Source organism: Scomber scombrus, chromosome 20 (assembly GCF_963691925.1).
Source record: "Scomber scombrus chromosome 20, fScoSco1.1, whole genome shotgun sequence".
Lineage (NCBI taxonomy): Eukaryota > Metazoa > Chordata > Actinopteri > Scombriformes > Scombridae > Scomber > Scomber scombrus.
The window spans coordinates 15,878,531-15,899,215 of NC_084989.1; the positions used below are offsets into that span (position 1 = coordinate 15,878,531).

The 20,685-nt window shown below is 38.9% G+C and overlaps 1 protein-coding gene across 4 annotated transcripts in view; it reads left to right on the forward strand.

Moving 5' to 3' along the window:
* Window positions 1–4,510: 4,510 nt before the first annotated feature.
* rbm33a (RNA binding motif protein 33a) overlaps window positions 4,511–20,685 on the forward strand; it is a 30,087-nt gene continuing 13,912 nt past the window's right edge. For 3 of the 4 annotated variants that reach the window (XM_062441174.1, XM_062441176.1, XM_062441177.1), the window contains exons 1-10: window positions 4,511–4,685; window positions 9,041–9,119; window positions 9,874–9,922; window positions 10,350–10,423; window positions 10,589–10,904; window positions 12,860–13,012; window positions 13,407–13,575; window positions 13,703–13,938; window positions 15,311–15,632; window positions 19,115–19,176. In XM_062441174.1, the coding sequence (XP_062297158.1) occupies window positions 4,667–4,685; window positions 9,041–9,119; window positions 9,874–9,922; window positions 10,350–10,423; window positions 10,589–10,904; window positions 12,860–13,012; window positions 13,407–13,575; window positions 13,703–13,938; window positions 15,311–15,632; window positions 19,115–19,176 (1,479 nt within the window). In that variant the 5' untranslated portion in view covers window positions 4,511–4,666. The remainder of the gene's footprint in view (window positions 4,686–9,040; window positions 9,120–9,873; window positions 9,923–10,349; window positions 10,424–10,588; window positions 10,905–12,859; window positions 13,013–13,406; window positions 13,576–13,702; window positions 13,939–15,310; window positions 15,633–19,114; window positions 19,177–20,685) is intronic. The other variant, XM_062441175.1, reaches the window with a different exon arrangement.

Sequence of the window (20,685 nt, forward strand, 5' to 3'; positions counted from 1 at the left end):
TTAAAATTATGTCAAAGTCTACACAAGGCGTAGTCTACACAAGGCGTACAGACAAGTTTGTTGTAAAGAACCTCTGTCCTTTGGATGGAAAATAACAAGTATTCTCTCCTTCAGCTCTGCACCCTTTAATTTGCATTGTTATGGAAAACCACTGGATTTGGATAGGGCACAGAATCATTGAGGTCACCATAATAGAGTGTGACAGCTCCCCTTTTCACATCTATTTGGAAGTAAAATCAAAATTCCTGGGAAAGTGTATCCAGGGAGCATAGAAATATCTTATACAGCTTTGGAAACAGCTGTTTAGAGTGAATATTTAATAGGGTGTGGAATAGATATTGATATGAGTTGCACCTGCATTCATTTCAAAAAGATAAACTGGACACATGTGCTTATGCATGTACGCACTGCATGAAAAATGTCTGAGTTTGGCTGAAGGGCTGAAGGCGGAAACATCAGGCTTTTATCAAGTTAAGTTCACGTCATAAAAGAAGCACATTTTTCATTTTTGTTAAATGTTGTATTATAATAAATAACACAGTATTTTTTTTTTATTTCATGCAAAAGTTAGGATTTTATGATAAGATGAAGATATTCATTAGATATATGGATTGATGGATTGAATTTCAATGAAACATACATAAATATTGGTCTGATCACCTGGAATGTAGCTCTTAGTTGTATGTTGTCCCACAGATGCAGCACATGACATACAAGGACGTGTCTAGGAGCTGGAATCGCATTTCTTTAAAAGAGAAAACATTTGCCAACTCAACATCTTGTCTATTTAATCCTCACAGTCAATTACAATTCACAGACTGTCTTTCACTAGGAAAGTCCCTTTACGCTTTCTCAAATTAAAAATCTCACGGCTGATCCCCTCCATCGCCCTGGCTTTCAGATATTGACCTTGTGGTGCTACAAAATAGCTTCTTCCTCACTGCGGGATCCCATAATGAGCCAATACAATGAGGCTTCAGTTCACTGCTCACCTCTCTTTGGTGTCTCTCGGGGTCTTTGTTGACGTTTGTCAGCCCAGGAGGAATTTGGGGGTTACGATTCTGCTGTAGTCTAGCTGTAGACTCAGACAACAACTTTGACTCCCAGACTTAAGCGCAAGAGAGGAAAAAAGGAAAAATTTGGTCAGAGATAAAAAGGCTTTGACCTTACAGGGAAGAAAAATCAAAGGGGCGACTTGAATGAAGATTAAGCACTATTTTGAATTTCAGCCAAAGTGAACAAGATTTGAAAAGGGCAAGCATTTTCACATGTGCCATGTTTGCTGTAACACCAAAATTGGAAACCAAGAATGATCGTATTTTTAAACATTGATCAATTTTCAAGGTCTGATGGATGCAATAGTACATTGTGCCAATAAACCTCCATCCAGTGGCGAAGAAAGAGTTATAACTGGTGAGAGTGAGTTAAGTTCTGGCCTTGCAGATGTGTCATGCTCACGTCACCTCCTGACAGTTCATCTAACTGCTGAGCTGATCAAGAAACCCCTTCCAAATACAATCTACAGTATATCTAATCTATGAACCATGAAAGGTACCATTCAATTCTGCATGACGGTGACGAAACCCCCAAGATAGTACTGTGCAGCTGAATACACTTGAAAATGGAACCAGCCTATATGTCACCTTAATGGTTTAATTGTGTGCACATCTTATCAAAATCAGTATTATCACAGACTTGTTTTCATCTGCTTTGTTTTTTTCGAAACCTTACTGGTCAGTCAGTTTTTGCCTGAAAGCCACCAAACTGCTACGTCAGCCCTTTCCACCAAACACTCAGTGAATGGGGCCTTGACATACACTTGCCTATTTTTTGGAAGACTGGGAGGACTTTATCTGCCGGGCTGGAGGTACTTCTGTTGCACTTTTGGGGGGGGTTCCAATCTAAAATCTTGCCTAGGGTGCCAATGTCCCATTATTCATTAAGATTAAAGAGTAATAAAGTAATAAAATGCTATGTTGATGGAATGGTATATAGCCTAGTCACAGAGCATGTTACAAATAGTTTACACTAGCATGTGCAATACATAAATTGTTGGTTGAATGTTGAATATCCTGCTACAATGTGCAATACTGGTAAATACTAGTCAATGTTGGGGAGTAACTAGTTACATGTAACAGCGTTGTGTAATTGAATTACAAAATAAACCAACTGTAATCTGTTACAGTTACTGAGAAAAAATGTGTAATTAAATTACAGTGACTTATGAAAATGTTGATGATTACAAAGGAGGTTACATCTTTAAGATTTTACTCAGGAAGAGGGTTTCCCCCCATTTTTTAATATTTAACATGTTACTGAATACCTACGGTACTGTGCAAAACTCTTATTAAATTATTATTAAATTCAATATTATTATTAATTGAGGCTCCATTCCATTTAGGTTTAAGAGAGCCAGGTTCCTGATATTGCTCAAGTGTAAGGGGAATTTTGAATACTTCTACACACTTTAGCCTATAGAAGTGGTTTTCTTGAACCGCTTCTACATTTCCTGTATTTTTTGGTTGTATTCTAATAGAGACTGAGAAATAATTGTGTATGGTCATTATAGCATTGCCAAGACAACAAATCTAATGGTGGCCTAAGACTTGTCAGAGAGGACTGTGTGTCTTTGGCCCCCATTATCTGTAAATAGCAGGAAAATCTGTCAAATTCATCAGTCATTTCCACGTCATCTTTTTCAGCTGACACACCTCAAAGTCCCTCATCACTTTGCTTATAGTCCGCAGATATACAGACTGTGCAAAAGTCTTAGGCCACCATTAGCAATGCTATAATGACCATATAAAATACAGGAAATATGTATGCAGTATTAAAAAAATAAATAAAAAAAAAATAAAACAGCTTCTATTGGCTAAAGTGGCAAGTATTTAGTGTTACCTCCCCTTACACTTGAGCAATAGCAGGAACCTGGCTCTCTTAAACCTAAATGGAATGGAACCTTAATTATTAATAATAATTGATCATTAATGTTACATTTTGTGTACATAGTTTCTGTATTTTCTGTTTGTATGATAGTGGTGGCCTAAGACTTTTGCACAGTACTGTATATTGCTGTTTTTAATTCTTTGAAATCTATCATTTTTTAATATTTTGTAAATAAATCATGATGTGGGCTTATTTGGAGCACCCATGGGCTTAAATTGTGTCGCAGTACCAATTAAGTCCATGCCAGACTTTTGACTTTTTTCATAAAATATCTTTATTTTATATTCCACAATCTACATGAACTAATGAATACATTTTCCAAATTAGAAATAAATCTTGCTTTTAAAGAAATTATCTCCCTTATAAATCATGTCAGTATCCATGAAAAACACCTGAATATAGATTTGGTGGGATTAATGGGTACATTTAGGCTACCATAACAGCTGAAAACATTTGTTAGAAAAGTTATCAAAAAGTAATCAAATTAAATAAGTGACATTACTTTAATTAAGTAATTGGAATAGTTACATTACTTATTATATTTTAAATAAGGTAACAAGTAATCTGTAACCTATTACATTTCCAAAGTAACCTTCCCAACCCTGCTCATCTTACAGTCAGGGTATATGAGTGTGGAAATAATTATGAATGTTTTGAATGTATAGGTCATGCAAACATAATCTATCCTATTGTATAATACAGCATTTCCCATTAGTTATATACAGTGTGGCGGCCCACCATAGTCTAATTTGCAGTTTGGTTATTTGAAGAAACACAACGTGAACTTGAAACAATGTAGAAATAGATGTTTAGTGAAAAATGTAAAAATCTAACTTGAACTTGGATAATCACTTCTGCTTTCTTTGTTTCAGAGCTGAAATATGGGCATTAGTCTTTTTTGATGGTTTGTTTGGAACATTTATAAACTGGTCAAATTGATTTATTTATTATAGATATAACCTCTTAATTTTGCTCTCAGAGTGCACCAGAATGATGCATTTGACTTAAAATGTACAAAATGTTCTTCCTTAGAGAGTCAGACTGAGGTTCAACCACCATAGTCTCTCAAAATTCTGTGGGAAACATTTTCTTTTTCTTTTTTTTGGGGGGCACTTTAAAAAAGAAAATAGAGAGAGAGAGAGAGAGAGAGAGAGAGAGAGAGAGAGAGAGAGAGAGAGAGAGAGAGAGAGAGAGAGAGAGAGAGAGAGAGAGAACCTCTTAATATTGCTCTCAGAGTGCACCAGAATGATGCATTTAACTTAAAAATGTTCAAACTTTTCTTCCAGGGGAGCCGGACCCCCTTAGAGAGTCAGACTGAGGTCCAACCACCATAGTCTTTCAAAATGATGTGGGAAACACTGTAATATACATATATATATATTGTCTGCCATTATTGATGCTTGTAATCACCTGCATGCATGGCACATTCATAATATCCAGACGGATATTATGATATTGATATTGTCTCCTTCACACTTGATGCAGCTCACCGAGGGGGGGAGCTGCTGTTTCCCACCCACAATGCACCACTGCTGCCAAACACAGCTCTGCCATGTTCGTGCTCTCAAGTGGTGGATGAAAATCGTTGCTGCATAGAAGCGTCCACCTTTCCCCCCCCCCTTTACAAATCACACGTTTAGCATCGTCAAAAATGGTGAAATACTGAAGATTGAATGCAACCTCCGGTTTAGTAGACTGTAAGCGGGACGCGCCTTGCACCATGTCAGCCAACGCTCAGGGTAAGTCATGTCAGCAGCTTGTTTTTCTTCGACAATGCTAAGTGAGCTAACACAAGTAGCAACACGGCTGCAGTGATGGTGAGGGTAGGCCGCAGTATGGAGTATGTAGGCTACTATATTAGCTGCACCTTGAATTAACACTTGGCACTCTTGGTTGTAAACACAGGTCGGGTTAAGCTAATTGCATCGTTAGCTTTTAATTTCTCAGGCCAAATCTTAGCGTATTGAGGTTGTTAGCAGCAGGTTAGCCAACCAGCTAACTTGTGGAAAACGTTTTTCTTACAATTGAATTATTAATCTTAAATGGTTCATGCGTCCTGTTTGACACATCATTGCGTGTTAAATTTGCTTTAAATGGCGTTGCAAAGTTAAGTATGGCTCTTAAGCGAGTCTGTTGTTTTTTGGGGCTGAAATGTAACATTAGCCGCAACATTAGCTGATAAATGCTAACGTGGAGTCATACGAGACAAACACGCATTTCGGTAACATTAGTCGACTGCTTTAGTTTACTCACTTACACATACGGTAGGGGTTTTATATTTCCAGTATTGGACTACAGCAGGTAACACACCACTGCTTTTGTAAGTGTTTAAAAAGGGGGCACCAGTACATGACGCAGTTTACGCGGTGTTTTTATTCCACATTTGTGTTGCTGTTGCATCAACACTGAGCTGCAATGGACATTACATGATGCATGCCATGTCATTTATAACCTCAGTTTGTGTAGGTAACTTTAAAAAAAAAAAAAAAGTGAAATACGTTTGTGAGACCTTATAACTTCTGTTTAATTGTACTGCTCTGTGAATAACAACACATTCATTCATATTCCCTAGTATTGGGGGTGGTGTTAATAAGTGATAAGTCGTTCATAAATGTCACACAGCAGGGGCATATCATAATTAATGGTGGCTTATATTGTTAAGCATTGATAAATGCCAGTAAGAAGTGCCACATTAGTCAAGTCAAGATTTATTTGTAAAGCACATTTAAAAATAACCTCAGTTGACCAAAGTGCTGTACAGCTACATTAAAATACAATATAATCATATACAAATATAATAATAAATAAAAACAATAAAAGGAATAGTAAGAACTTACCAAGGTTACTCGCCTAACTGGGACTGAACGCCAAGGAGAAAAGATGGGTTTTCAGCAGTGTTTTAAAGTGCTCAGACAGACTGTGCAGCTCTAACCTGGAAAGGTAGGCTGTTCTACATCTTTGGGGCCAGAAGCAGCTGGCTTGACGACCTAGTAGTACTGTGAGGCTGTACAAGCTCTGATAAATAAGATGGTGCCAGACCATTTAAACACTTAAAAACTAAATTAGAGTTGAACATGGGTGACATACTGCTTATGAGGGCCATAAATTAGTAGAATGGTAGCGGCATACCAAAAGCCAACAGTAGCATACCAACCAGAATCTGCAAATGCTGCCAGAACAACAATGGCATTTCTATGAGCTGCTTTTCAATCTCTGTGCTCCTGCAATATTTATGTCCAGCGGTTTCCCTTGATCTACTTCCAGTGCAGTGTCTGAAATTAACTCTTTGACTCACCTGCGTCCTGGGGACTTGTGGATTTTTTAAAAATCCATTGGCCAAGCTTTTTTTTTACCGACTAAAATAATAAATGTTCCTTTTCGTGTCACATTTACATTTGTGTCAGTACATTTGATTGAGATAAAAATGTATTATGTTGAAAACTATGTCGCCACACAATAGTTACTTAATTAACAGCACGTGACAGTTGAGTGGAGAGCTGTAATGTTGTAGTTGATGTCCTGTACTGTAGACAGTGCTTCAAAGCTAGGAGCGCTTGTGACGGTCTGTGGCTGACACTCATTCACCTCTGATCGTCTCAAGTGCTCCTAGAGTTTTGCAGCACTGTTTAGATGTACTTAAAAAACATATATGGTATGGGTGTCTACACTGTATTGGGAAAACCATGAGTGACTTCCTTTGAGCTATCATGCCAGATATTTTATTACATGATTATTTAGGTACTAACATTTACCCATCACTATTTTGGATAGCCTTCCCAGATTTAGCCCAACGGAAAATCTACCCGCACTTGGCGAGTGTTGATTTTGGACTCTTTTCCACTGCTATATTTATCTGTGACTGATTACCACCTGGATGCAAGTGACTGTTAAATGTCTATTGATATTTCCTGAATTTACTCGTGAATACTGCCTGTATAGTCCATTAAAAACCCATTGAGGATTGCATTTGGGGGAGTTTCTGGAACAGGGAAGCTGTTCTGTTATATTGCAATGATTAAGGGTCAAAGGACTGAGGAGCTCCACAAACTCAAAGTTCCTTTTTGTGCATTGCTGTTGGTTTTCCACAACATCTTAAGAATTGTGAAGATTAGTCAAATGAACTGATAGCAGATTTCTAAAGATAACAGCTAGGACATACAAAATAACACACATGACATAACAATAATACTTAAATCACCATTCCACAAACAAGGAATATGCCGTCGTGTTGTGGTGCAAAACAGACGGAAATATTCACAAAAGTAGTACTACTACATAATAATAATTCATTCATTCATTCATAATAGGATTTTAATCACAGAAGTTGGAAGTGTCTTTTATTGATAACAAAATAAAACATTTATTTCAATCAAATGCGTTCATTAATTTTATTAATTACTAATTAAACATAGATACAAGCATGTAAGCTACAATTATTAACTAATAATTATAGTTCTGTTCTTCTTAACCTACATAAGGGATATGTCTATAGTTTGGATTAGGCCTAAATATTGATTAGCCAGGTGTACCATTACGCAACTATGCTCTTGCTGTTTATTTTTGAGCACCCTCTTTCAGGGCCAGCTGGGGAAGAAGGTGGGGGTGGGGGGTCCTTTCAATCCTCTGCTTTTGGTCTGCCAGTGCATTTGTTATGGCAAGGTTAAAATTGTGCCCAAAACAACTGAGCCATGGCCATGTCAAGTTTCTTGTTGTTGCAGCTGTGATGTTGGCTGTGTTGTCGGTGGTTAATGCTGACAGTTTATTCGCATCTAAATCCCCAAACTTCAAATGCCTGGCAGAGGGCTTCATTCATGTTTTACACTGTATGCTTTTCTGGGTTGAAAAGCTAGACTGAAGGCATTTTGATTCAAGTTCCCAGTCAAATGTGATGAAGTGTGCTGTCAAATACGTGTACGGGTTATGACCTCCACTGACTACATGTCGGTTGTTAAAGCATGCCTTCAACACAAGCACTTTAATTTCTTTTCAAACTTTATTGTACACGTTGTTTATGGCTTTTTGGGAGATATATTTTCTTCCAGGCAGCTCATATTAAGCTCCAATGTGACCATCTCACGGAAAGCCTTTGTACTTTAATACTTCCCAAGCCTGGCAGAGATACTTTTTTAAATGGATTGCATGTGGCACATTGGTTGAGTTGACATTGGTCAAACAGCAGCAAGTACTGTGGCAGATGCTGTAATTATAAGGTCTCGTTGAGAATAAAGTTTAATTATCAGACACAGATAAATCAGTGCAGTTGTGACATTAGAGGTGCACAGATTCCACCTTTTTCTTTCCAACATTATTCTGATACCTGAATTCAGGATATCTGCTGATACAGAGTAAAGATCTGATACCAGTGCTCTTTTTCCCCCCAAATAGAAAAGTCTGTATGCCTCAGTGTGTAGAAGTCTTTCAGATCATTTTTATGTCATATAACATTATGCCAAGGATTTCTGAGTCAGCAGTCCCCTGTATTTGAATAGTATTTGAGTAGAACTGATTACAGAAACATTGAATTCCTGTAGAGACTGTATTTAATGAGGATCAATCACTTCATTGCTGATATTCTCTCTGCATAATGTCAGGATTAGTGCTAATGCTGACCGTGCGTATCTAATCAGTGGGCAACATTATTACATTATATTTTAAACCTATAAAACATCATCCAGCCCAAAATTGAACTTTTTAAATACAATACCTTTTCAAGTAGCATCGGCCATGGCAAACCATGTGAAAGATGTATTTACCAGTTTCTACTGCGTACAATGGTACACATGGTATGGCTTCACTATGGAGACAATGGAACATATTTTAACAATAGTGTTGCACTCGGGTCAGTGTTATGGGTCACTCGTTTGTGAATCTGACAGCAGTGACACTACAGGGTAACCACAGTAACCATGATGCCTTGGCTGAGCTGACTAGCATACACTTGTGCTCGAGATTCATTGTTCCACATGACGGAGTCAGTGGATTATTGAACTATTTTGACTGTAATTGTTGGGGTCACAGTGAGAATGCTTCATACGACTGCATATCAATCTATGAGGATTATATATTATATGCTTTATATGCTTTTCTGTTGCAGATTATGACTTTGATGAGTATGACAAACCTGGGATTGAGCGGTCACGCAGGAGAAGGGGTGAAGATGACGACCTGGAGAGGTAAATCATCTTGTCGTGTTCTCATTTCTTTACGGGAATGCTGCTGAAATTCACAACCTGCTTGGACAGTCAAAATCAAAACAGCCTCTTTTCAAAAGCAAAACAAGTTTTTGATCATGCATTGTGCTTACATAACTATCAAAAATCACAATTTTATTGAGTAAAAGATGCATATCTTTAGGTGCCACCAGTATAGTTGTGGACTGGGTTGTATTCGCTCATTGCTCACTCCTAAAGTTCACTCAGTTATTGACATTATTTCTAATCAAGTTAACTAACAAAAAGGTTGCCCCATGGCTTAGGTGTTAAGATGCCAACCATGAATCCAGTTTGAATCTGACTGAGGACCTTTTGCTTCTCTCTTTCCCTCAATCCCAAGAAAAAACTCCAGCAAAAGTTTTCTCCTACAGATCACTTACCCATTTGAATATATTTTGTGTAGGTGTGATGTCTGGGGCTAGGTGAAATATTGTGATAACAAGTATTAATCATAATCAGGTTTTCTTTTCATTTTAGTGTCTTAGTTGCTCCCTTTTTTTGAATTAAAAAAAAAAAGTAATAAAAAAAATAGTATTTGCTTTTACTTACTTTAAAACTATATTATCTCAGAGTGAAAATGATGGTAAATTGTAGATAAAATATTTTTGAGATATTTTAGTCAAACAAATCAGTATATAATAATTTGTAAACAGACACACTGCACTATTATCAGACTCTGTTAACCTTTTTATTTGTTGTCTTTTCTCCTTAAAAGTGATTTGGGAGAGGATTTGTTGGAGGAGGATTGGCTGTCAAGTAAAAAGGTGAGATAAAACAACATCTCTTTGAATCTTCCATCTTCATTTACTTTGATTTTATTCTGCTTACCAAAATGCACTTGGCTTGTCAGTGTGGTTCCTCTGCCTACATGCAGGAAAAGCAAAATAATATCCAAAGCATTGGCTTTTAGTGTTGATGGAGCATTTAGAAAATACAAGTGGACAGTGTAGCAGGTGGCTCCTCCACAGGGGGAACTGTTGATGTGAACCAGGAGGAAGTACAGTGGACAAAAAAGAACTGTGTTGACCTGCCCAGATTGCCTTCACCACATGGGAATTAAGCATCCTTCGGGGTTGGAGGTGGTCCCCTGCCCCCACGCCTTACACACGCACAAACACACACACACAGAGAAGAGAAAGAGCACAAAATGTTAGTTAGTAGAACAAAATGTTTCTTTATTTTTGTTTTTAGAATCCCTCTGAAGTGTCAGATGAAGAACTGAATGATGACCTTCTGCAAAGCGACGACGAAGATCAAAATATGGCGTAAGCAAATTCATTACTGCCATGAGTTCAAGTGTCTAATGTTTTAGTTGTAAAGCTGACGAAGCTAAGCAAACATATTTGCATATCCTCCAGTCATATGTAATTTCTGTTTACAGAGAAGTCTAATGTGTTGTTTGTTTTTTTGTTGTTTGTTTGTTTGTTCAGTGTTCAGGATGTGAGCCTTAATGCCACATACAGCTTGGGCACATCCTATGGCCAGCAGGACTACTCGCAGGAAGCAGACTACACAGATGACGTTGTGAACCTGGGTGCAGAGGGCTGTGAAGAAGGGGACGTAGAGGGGGAGGAGGGGTACCAGCAAGAGGGGGAACAGGAGTACACAGAGGAATACAGCCAGGACAACACAGCGCTGCCTGAGGACCAAATGGATTACACTGGAGGTGTAGCTGAGGGTGATGATGGCTACCAGGATGAAGTGCTAGACATCCAAATCAATGAGCCAATAGACGGTGAATTTCAAGTGAGTTTTCACATTAGTTTACTCACATGTAAAAGCCTGCAAATACACACACACACACACACACACACACACACACACACACACACACACACACACACACACACACACACACACACACACACACACATGCTCACATGCTCACATGCTCACTCTTTTATCTAACTCTATTGTAACCAAGAGATAATGTCAGTTTTCTTGCCTCTATAAGGGGACAGTGAGGATTGAAAATCTATTGAGGAAAGGGAGATGTAGGATGGTGTTTTGGGGGCAGTAGAGGATTAGATTCATTATCGCTCACTGCCAGTTAATTTCTCCATCTTGCTGACAAAGTTTGTGTTGACAGCTTGTTTGGCGTAAGGTAACACTCTGCTGTCGCCTCCAAATCCCAGTGCTATTGTGACCTTGGGCCCTGTATCTTTGGGGGAGTAAGAAGCTGCTTTGTGTCGGGGAGATGTGCTGCCAATCGGCAGAGGTTAATGTGGGGGGCTTTTATCTCGCACTTTAGACTGGATCTGATAAAGTCTCATGCAGGTGAAAAGATTATTGACCTTCCTGAGGACACCCTATACAGTTTTCTAATGATTGATGTGAGTTTCTCTTTTATTTGTTTCCCTTCCCTCTTAACCCAGACTAAGAGGATCAAAGATAAGGCCTGATCCATGTGCAAATGTCTGTTATGGTCCATTTACCAAGGTGTGATGGTGGTTGGCACCTGACAGAGATATATTAGCCCACCTTCTTTTTCCAAACAAAGATAAGATGTTGACCTTCTTACTGAGGGTGCGCAGCAAAAGTGGCTACCTATTTTCGATTTTGGGAAGTGTCTGCAGGTGTGGATGTGTATTCTCCTTAGGTGTAATAACAATTTACAAGGTCACTAAACTGCCTGACCTTGACATTTTGCTGGCTATGGTATTCATTCAGTACAATTTTGAACACTTTAAAGGATTAAGCTGTTGTGTTCCCCTGGGGCAGCCTGTCCATCCATCTGATTTGGTGAGAGCGTTTTTTTCTTTTTTCTTTTCTGCATTAATATGTGCTGCTGTTTGGCAGGCTAATGGAGCGCAACACCAAACACCATTGTGTGACCTACAGTCTGACCTTATTCAGCAATGAATTTTTGTCAGACAGTGTTATGCAGATAGCATGTTTGAATCAGCAGCTAGTGCCGTACCAGTTATGTGGTGCTCATATCTTATTGGTTGCTGCTGTGACTTCGGGATGTGGATTTGGATTTGGTTCAACTGAAATTTCGTTGTGAGTTGTAAAAACTGATTTGTCATCTCGCAGATTGTTTGTGTCTGTGTGATGTTTTTTTTTGGCATGAAATCATGAACTTACAGTGCGGCCAATAAAGGAGTGATTTGCGAGGAGTCAGTCAATGATATTTTCACCATCATTGAACCGGGGTGGAGTGTTTTTATCTGTGCCTGCATTTCTGTGTATCATGTCAAACATTTACATCTCATTGAATTTCAAATGCTGTCAGGAATAGTAATGAAGCCTTGCTCCCACTGTTATGGTAATTTGCAATGAGGAGGGAGGAGGGGGGTTTACATGGTGCCTCCCCAAAATCTTCTCCATAACATCTTGATGTTTGCCTTTATTCTCTGTATGATTTTTTATTTTTTATTTCAGATTTTATAAACAAGGCCAGTGTGTCATCATTAAACTCTTATATTTATTTTAGCCACCAAAAGAAAAAATAGTTAAAACCTACATCTATATTTCATAAAATTTACTATTGGATGTCAGTTGCACTCTTCCATGTGTTTCTTACGCTTTTATATATTACCCATACATGCAAGCATTGATTTGGCCTCATTTTCAGTGGAAAGACACAAGGAGTTTCTTTTCCAGCAGTGACCAAAATACACTCTGCCATCGCCAATTGTTTTCAAAGCGTTGTAAACACTGAAGCTAATCAATACGCATTATCTTTGTGATCTTTAAAGGATGATGAATACCAAACCTATGCTGATCAGCCACTGGATGAACATGGAGTCCAACAGGGGGAGGCCCCCGAGGAGGATGAGGGGGGAGAGGAGCAGCAGGAAGAGGAGGAGGAAGACACCGCCGGGGGCTCTCGGGTCTTTGACACAGATGAGGTATGCTGAGACAGTTTTTGTTACTTTACATTGAGTACATTTATTTCAGAATTTGCTGATAAATAAACAAATCTTACACGGGAGCTTCAGCTGATTAATTTTAAACTCTTCATCATTGTTTAGTTTTTGAACATAAAAGTCTCAGTAGCGACATGGCAGTTTTGTTTTTCTCTAAATTTAAGGTTCAAAAACAGTTTGAAAACCCATACTAGGGTTGGGAAGATTGATTTTCAGTGTTAAATGCTAACGAGTACAACTTTTATTTCAAAAAAATAACAACACTATTTTTTTAGGACATTTTGTTCTGCAATGCAAACCATGAACACGAGTGAGTAAAATGTCATGTGGAAGAATGGCAGACTTTAGTTTATAAAACAAAAAAACTTGTCCTCAGGTTGAAAATGAAACTGTGCCTGATGAAGAAACAAGGGAGGAATCAGATGAAGAGGAAGAGGAAGATGAAGAGTCTGGCCGCATACGGTTCAAATCGGAGAGAAAGGATGGTGCTGTTGTGCGGTTGGCTGACGCAGGCAGTAAAAGAAGGAACATCCCTGACACACTAGGTATACTTAATTCTCGTCGGGCAAATTAACCTGAGTGAATCCACAAATATTTCCTGACTTCATATATCAAGATTTTCCAAATATTTAATGTACTTCTGCTCTGTTTTCATGTTCCACCGGCCTTCAGAACTGTCAGAGAAGGCTAAGCAGGATCTGCTAGAGTTCGAGGAGCAGGAACGGCAGAAGAGACAAAACCGTTATGGAGGCCGAGGGAGAGGAGGAGGAGGGGGAGGAGGGGGAGGGGGGCGAGGAGGCAGAGGAAGAGGATACTTCCCTTGTTATGGAATGCCAGATTTTAAAGGAGGAAACAGAGGAAGAATGCATGACCAGAGGATCCCTCTCATGGGAAACATGGGCATGCAGGTAAAACACTGTACAGTGATGCACCTAAAAACACCTTTTGAGGGGATAATCTATTTTGCTACTCAGTCACATGATACTCTTCTGTAAGAGTAGCTAAAGGGAGCATAAGTGATAAGATTATTTGAGATGGGTTGACTCTGTGACTTATTGTATTTGTCACAGGTACTATAAGGCTGGGTCTAGAAGTACTTACTTAAGTACTTTTGTTCACTCTAAGACCTCTAAAAGCTTACCAAAGCCTAGAAAAAACCGAGCCTACAAAAGTGAAAACACTCCTGCTTCCTCTTATCAATGTTGATATATGGATTATAGCAAATTATTTGGCAGTAGTACATTCAACCACTATTATACAAAATTCAATTTGTTCTTTGCGGAGGATTTAGTTTCCCTGTGGACTTTTTTTATTAGGTATCACTCCAAGCATTTAATCCTTTGATTTATCACTAGCCTAAATAAAAAGAACTGGTGATGGTAACACAGTGGAAGGTTTAACCGGGCCTGCACTAGATTTAGACTCGCATCCGGTTAATCATATTGTGACGGAAAGCAAAAGTCAATTTTTTTTTGTGTTATTACTGATCCCATCACTGAGTGAAATCATGCAAGTGCACAGAACACACATGTATTAAAGATAAATAAATAACTGATATACTACAGAGATTGTTCTTATGGCTGTATGACATTTCATTCCAGCTATCCAACTTTTTAATTGCTCTAATGATATGTCGAAGCTGTCAAATTTAAAACAAAGCATCAACATTGGAAATGAAAATGTAATGGCAGATGGACAAAATGCCAACACCAGAAACATTCTGCTGACTGTTTTTAATGAGTTTGCACTATCTTTCTTTTTGTACAAACCTACTGTATGCTCAACCACTGGCTTGTTTGTTTGTTCATTTTTTTGTTTGTTTGATTGTGTGGCAGTTTAAACGGATAGATTGGCCAATTATAAAGGACTCATTTAAAACATTATCCAACAATTATTTTTCAGTTGCTAATCAGTTTGCACATTCTTAGTTTCTTTCGTCAGACAGCATGAATGGTGTTGACTAATTTACTTGTTAATTCCTCAACAAAAATAAATTCTGATAATAATAATAATGAATTAAGCCAGTATTAATTAGTTTTTAATGGCTGAAGGATATATTATGATCCTAATAATGTTTCTTTATTATGTGACTTCTAAGAAAATGTTTACTTTTAATATTCATGGGAGAACTAAATTACTTAAAGGTACCATCTTCAATCTTGCTTGTGAATTGACTTATTAGTTTGTCAAGTCATGTCAGAATATTCCCAGAAAGAAATGTGTTTTGACAGGTTGTTTTGGTTTTCCCTCCTCTCCGTTTCCCCATCTCTTTCCAATTAGCAGCCATCCTCCCGAATGCCTCTTCCTCATCAGCCTCATCAGCAGCAACTGCATTCCCAGCAGCACCACCCTTCACGGCCAAGAGGACCTCCTCCCTTCCAAGAGCACGGGCGCCCGCTGGCCCAGCAGCCCCTCCAACCCCTCATTCCCCCACACATGGCTCACCGCTCACCACCGATGCGGCCCCCGATGGAGCCACCGTCACGAATCATGAACTCCCCGCCACCCAACTTCCCTCAGCATCACCAACAGCAGCCTCCACAGCCCAAAAACATCCACATTAACCCCCATTTTAGAGGCCCTGCAACATCCTCTGTACAAGGTATGTTAATCCAATATTATTCAAGTGCTTTGTATTAGACTTTGTAAGATTTCATTTCTATGTCTTCAAAAGCATTGCCCCTCATTTCCAGTGTCTATCTGGGTTCACCATTGTGGTGCATGATTAATAGTATTAAAGAGGTCATATTATGCTTCTTTCCCAGTTTCATAGTTTCATTATCATGGTCAATTTACAAACATTAACATGCTTTTATGGTCAAAAAGCTCCAAGTTACAGCTGTACAAGCCATGGATACAGCCACTCAGTCTCACTGAAATGAGCTGTCTTGGGTCCTGCCTCCCCTTCCAAAAAGCCCACTCTGTTGTGATTGGCCAGCTGCTCAGAGCATATCAGAAATGTTACGCCCCTTACCATAACTGGAGTTCGGCTCCTGAGGCAGGCTGAAATGCTAAAAACACTGCTGTTGCTAGATGCTACAGTATCAATGGTGTTGTATCAGCCGAACTGTGCTGTCACTTTTTATTTGAAAGTCAGACGTTCGATTAAATGTGGGATGTTCATATTGTAAATGTAGGCTGCAGTCTCTATAAGCGCATCAGACCATTTAAAGTAGTTTGCCTTGTGATTTAGTTAGGGGCGCTCTAAAACTACACTATTAGCTAGACCAGTTACATGCCCTTTTGATCAGTATCCTAAGCTAATGTTAATCTAATGTTCTTTTGTTAAAATGAAGGACCATAGCAAGCAGAGCCGTCCTGAGCAGACAGTGACAAATATACAACCTCGTTTGGCTGCATACTACTCGGCACACTCACCTTGGCATGAATTAATTAATTGATTTGAACGAATTGTGGGTCATTTGAAGTTTGAAATTGATATTTTGAAAAAGTGACAGCCTTAAATCTTACACATCAGCCTTACATGTTCGACCCAGAGTCTGATCCTGAGCTTTAGAATTAGCTTAGAACAGCCTGATATACTTGGACCACCTTCACAACCAACACTTTTCTAACCACCATCAAATCTACTGTTGTTTTTTAGTTAGCTTCAAATGAGCATTAATGTTAACACCATTTCTCTAAAATTAGCATCCGTATCAGCTTTCAGCATTAGATAGTGCTGCATAGTAATAGAAACATACAGCACAATTACTTTTTTATATAGTTGCATCTCACTCATCTGCAGTTTTGTCATGGACATTTGGTGTCGATCCCTCTTTCAGAAAAAGTTTCTTGGCAAGTCCTGTTGATACCAACCGAGGTTGGTAAAACAGTCTGACAAAAATTGGTTAGCACAAATGTAAAAGTGATGCTAACTTCAGCTGGGATGTTGCCAAAAAAATAATAAAAATAAAATGTAACTACTCAGCTCTTCTATCCTCTGAGGCCGGGAGCTAGTGTAGCAATTTATGCTAGTCTTTACAGCCAGCAAATACAGCATTTCACGTGTTTGGCTCTTAGCATAGACTCATTGACTTTGCTACCCGTTCGAAAATAACAATGGCTACCCATGTCTGAAAATAGTGGTTAGAGAAACAAAGATGTGGGGGCGGTTACACTTTCAAAGTCCCAAGTTATGTAAGAGGGGGCATCAAATCTGAGTGGCTTGTTGAATCATAAAAGTTTAGAGCAAGCCAGCCCACACCAAACTGACTGAGTGATCTTATTTCACAGTTTGTGTGTTATGGCGCTTTTCCACTATACAGTTCTAGCACGACTCGACTCTACTCGTTTTTTTTGCGTTTCCATCAGGGATAGTACCTGGTATCTGGTACTTTTTTAGTACCTGCTCTGCCGAGGTTCCAAGTGAGCCGAGCCGATACTAAATGTGACGTCAACAGACTGCCGGCCACTGATTGATCAGAAGAGTTGTCGGCCCAACACAAGAATCAAACCCAGTAATTTATAAGCAGTGTTTCACTGTAGTTGCTGCTAATGTGTTTAACAGTTACATTATGTGTATAGATGGAACAGATTTGCAGAATTACAGCTTTGCATCTCTGTAATGAAATAATGGATATTGATAGAAGGATCTTAAAAATATATATATATATATATTTTTTTTATTAAAGATCCAAAGAGTGACTATGCTGTGATTTCTACTATTTAAGTCAAGCAGTTGGTTATAAAAAGCATAAAAGAAACATTAGCTACAATTTTTGTCTATGTAAAGATGATATGAATGTCCCATACCATTCACAAGTCACAAAGAAAATACAATTAACAACTTAATTTCAAAATAATATCTATAAGATTTTTTGTCTTATAGGGAATTTTTGAACATGCCACTAGTTCCTTTGTTTACTTTCATTGTCAGACACATATAATAAAAATTTGAGCCTGCCAGTGGCAAAAACAAGCATGTTTAGAGAACGTACTTTGACTGGCACAGTCCCCCCAAGGATTACATTGCAGCCTGCTTTGCGGCTGCTAGCTGAAGTGCTCTCGCTCAATACTGGACCAATTTCCAAAAAATGTTGTCACCATAAGTCACTTTGACCAGAAATGATGGGAAAATGGGGTCCAGGTTGAAAAATACACACGTTTCCCTTTAATATGTGAGAAAATTGTGATTTTTCATTTATCCAGAATCATGCGGCCCTAGTTCACCAGCAATGATGGCTCGTAGTTATTATTACAATGTCCAGGTGTCGGGATTAGATGCCATTTTGTTGTTTGGTTGAATGACAAGTGAATAGCTCTCTCAGCCAGTAATGGGTTTATTCTCCTTCTTTTTTTCTATTTTTTTTTCTGGCGGCATCACCATTTCATTCCCTGAGATGGGTTTATCTGGCCTGTCTGTCCAGGCCAAGATTGAAATTTTGTTTGCAAAGCGTGTGTGTGTGTGTGTGTGTGTGTGTGTGTGTGTGTGTGTGTGTGTGTGTGTGTGTGTGTGTGTGTGTGTGTGTGTGTGTGTGTGTGTGTGTGTGTGTGTGTGTGTGTGTGTGTGTGTGTGTGTGTGTGTGTGTGTGTGTGTGTGTGTGTGTGTGTGTGTGTGTGTCACTGTGCACATTCTGGGGTTTTTTCTCCTGAGAGGAAGACATATTCTGGAAAATCAGGGATTGCCTCTGGTTATGATGATGTGTTTGTATGTACGTCTGTATTTTTTAAATTTCTTTATTATTTACATATTTATTTAAGTGATAGATTCCAATTGAATGTTTTCCAGTTTCACAAGTTGACTGTAACTCTTATGTTGATGCCAGCAATATTAAAATCCATTTTAATGAATTGCTTGGTGCCAAATGTTGTCAAACAGCAAATGTCTTATTCATTTTTATTTGTTGAATTTGGCATTTTATCCTCATCTATTTAATATTTTCTTGAGCTTCCGGGTCTGTGCCAAGCTATGTAAAGATGTGAGGAACAATTTTTAGATAAAATGTAACATGTATGCTTGTATAACAGTCTTACGGTCCCCTCCCTTTCTACTATCACCACCCTCTCTCTGCCGACTGCCCCTCATTTTAATTTTCTAACACTCCCCCCCCCCTTTCTTTTGCTCTCTCCCTCTCATTGCAGTGCCCTTGATGCCTCCTGCTCAGAGCCAGCCCAGACCTGCTGTGGGTCCTCAGAGGTTCCCTGTGAGTAGCAGCTGCTCCTCTCCTTCCCTTTCACCTCACTTTCTCTCCCTCTCAACACGGTTGGCGTCCTTTTTTTGTGAGAGCAATATCATTATGGCAATTAGACTGCCTGCCCCGGCCAAATACTGTTAAAGCAAATCTGTAAACACTGATATGAGCCTGACTGCACAACTGGAAATACGTGATAGGGGCTTTAGGCAGTAGACTTTTGGAGGTCGGGGCTGCAGCGGCGGGACTTAGTTTGCAACTCTTCATGGATGGGCTGGGGCTCAGACTAGCCAGCTTCGCACATAATGGAATTGTGAAACCAGGATATACTGCCAGTTAAAATTCACTTTCCACAAGTTTGTGTCCCAAAGGCACGGAGACCTTTTTTTGAACGGTATTTGAGTTAATGAAACGTGGTGGTAGTTTCATGAGGTTGGGGTGAGCCTCCTGCCTTTTTGCACCACATACTTCCAAAGCTGAATTTCACGTCAGAGAAAAGGGATCTTAAGTCAGTGATTTCCTTTAAGAAAAGGTCCTTTATTTCACTCACAAAGAACCCATCCAAGAGATGACAGAAATGCCGTTAAAGTAATTACTGTATGGAGGGAAATGGCTTGCCAGCAAGTCAGCCAAAGTGCCTTAACTTACTCCGTCCTTTAGTTAATGATGCCCAGGCATCAGGTGGCGCTGGTACTGACTGACATCTTCCTGGAAAGTGCATTTTATATGGATTTATGCAAATTAGACATTGGAAAATAGCTGCATCCAATTGCATTCATGTGGATTCACATTCCTGCTGCCAAATGAGCCAGGCTTTAATATAAGAGTCCATCTTTGTCCAAAAAAAAATCCTTGTATCTTTATTTAATTCTTTGTTATTTTGCAACTCCTCTTCCCTGCTTTCTGTGATTGTGCTAGATAGTGATAGAATGGCAGCATGGAGTTATTTTGCTTCTTATCAGACAGTGGAGGTGGGGATGGAAGGGTATGCAGACTACTGGGTTGATGATCAGCATAGTGTTGGATTCCCCAGCTGTCAATTGCGTTTAGGCTGCCGTTGCCAAGGACACAATTTGAAATGCAGGTGACATACCAGCCGGCAACATTCCATTTACCACTGGGCACCTGATTACTCGTGATTATCATACATTATCATCCCATCAAATTTAATTGTTAAAAGACCGGGCGAATGGGGGGTCATAGCCTCTAGTATTATTGCATTAAATTTTTGCTGGTGGAGACTGGTTTTGAAATATTAATTTCATCTGCAATTACAGTTATTAGAATATTTCATCAGTTTAGGTAATGATATTCTGTTTAACTACAAAATATATCAACTGCGGCTACAACTAATGATGATTTTTATTTATTGAGTGATCTGCTAATTATTTTCTCGATCAAGAAATTGGTTGATAAAATAATAATCAAATAGTGAAAAATGAGAAATCACAATTTCAAAGAGCACAACATGATATATTCAAATAGTTTGTTTTGTCTGACCAACTGTCTAAAAACCCAAAA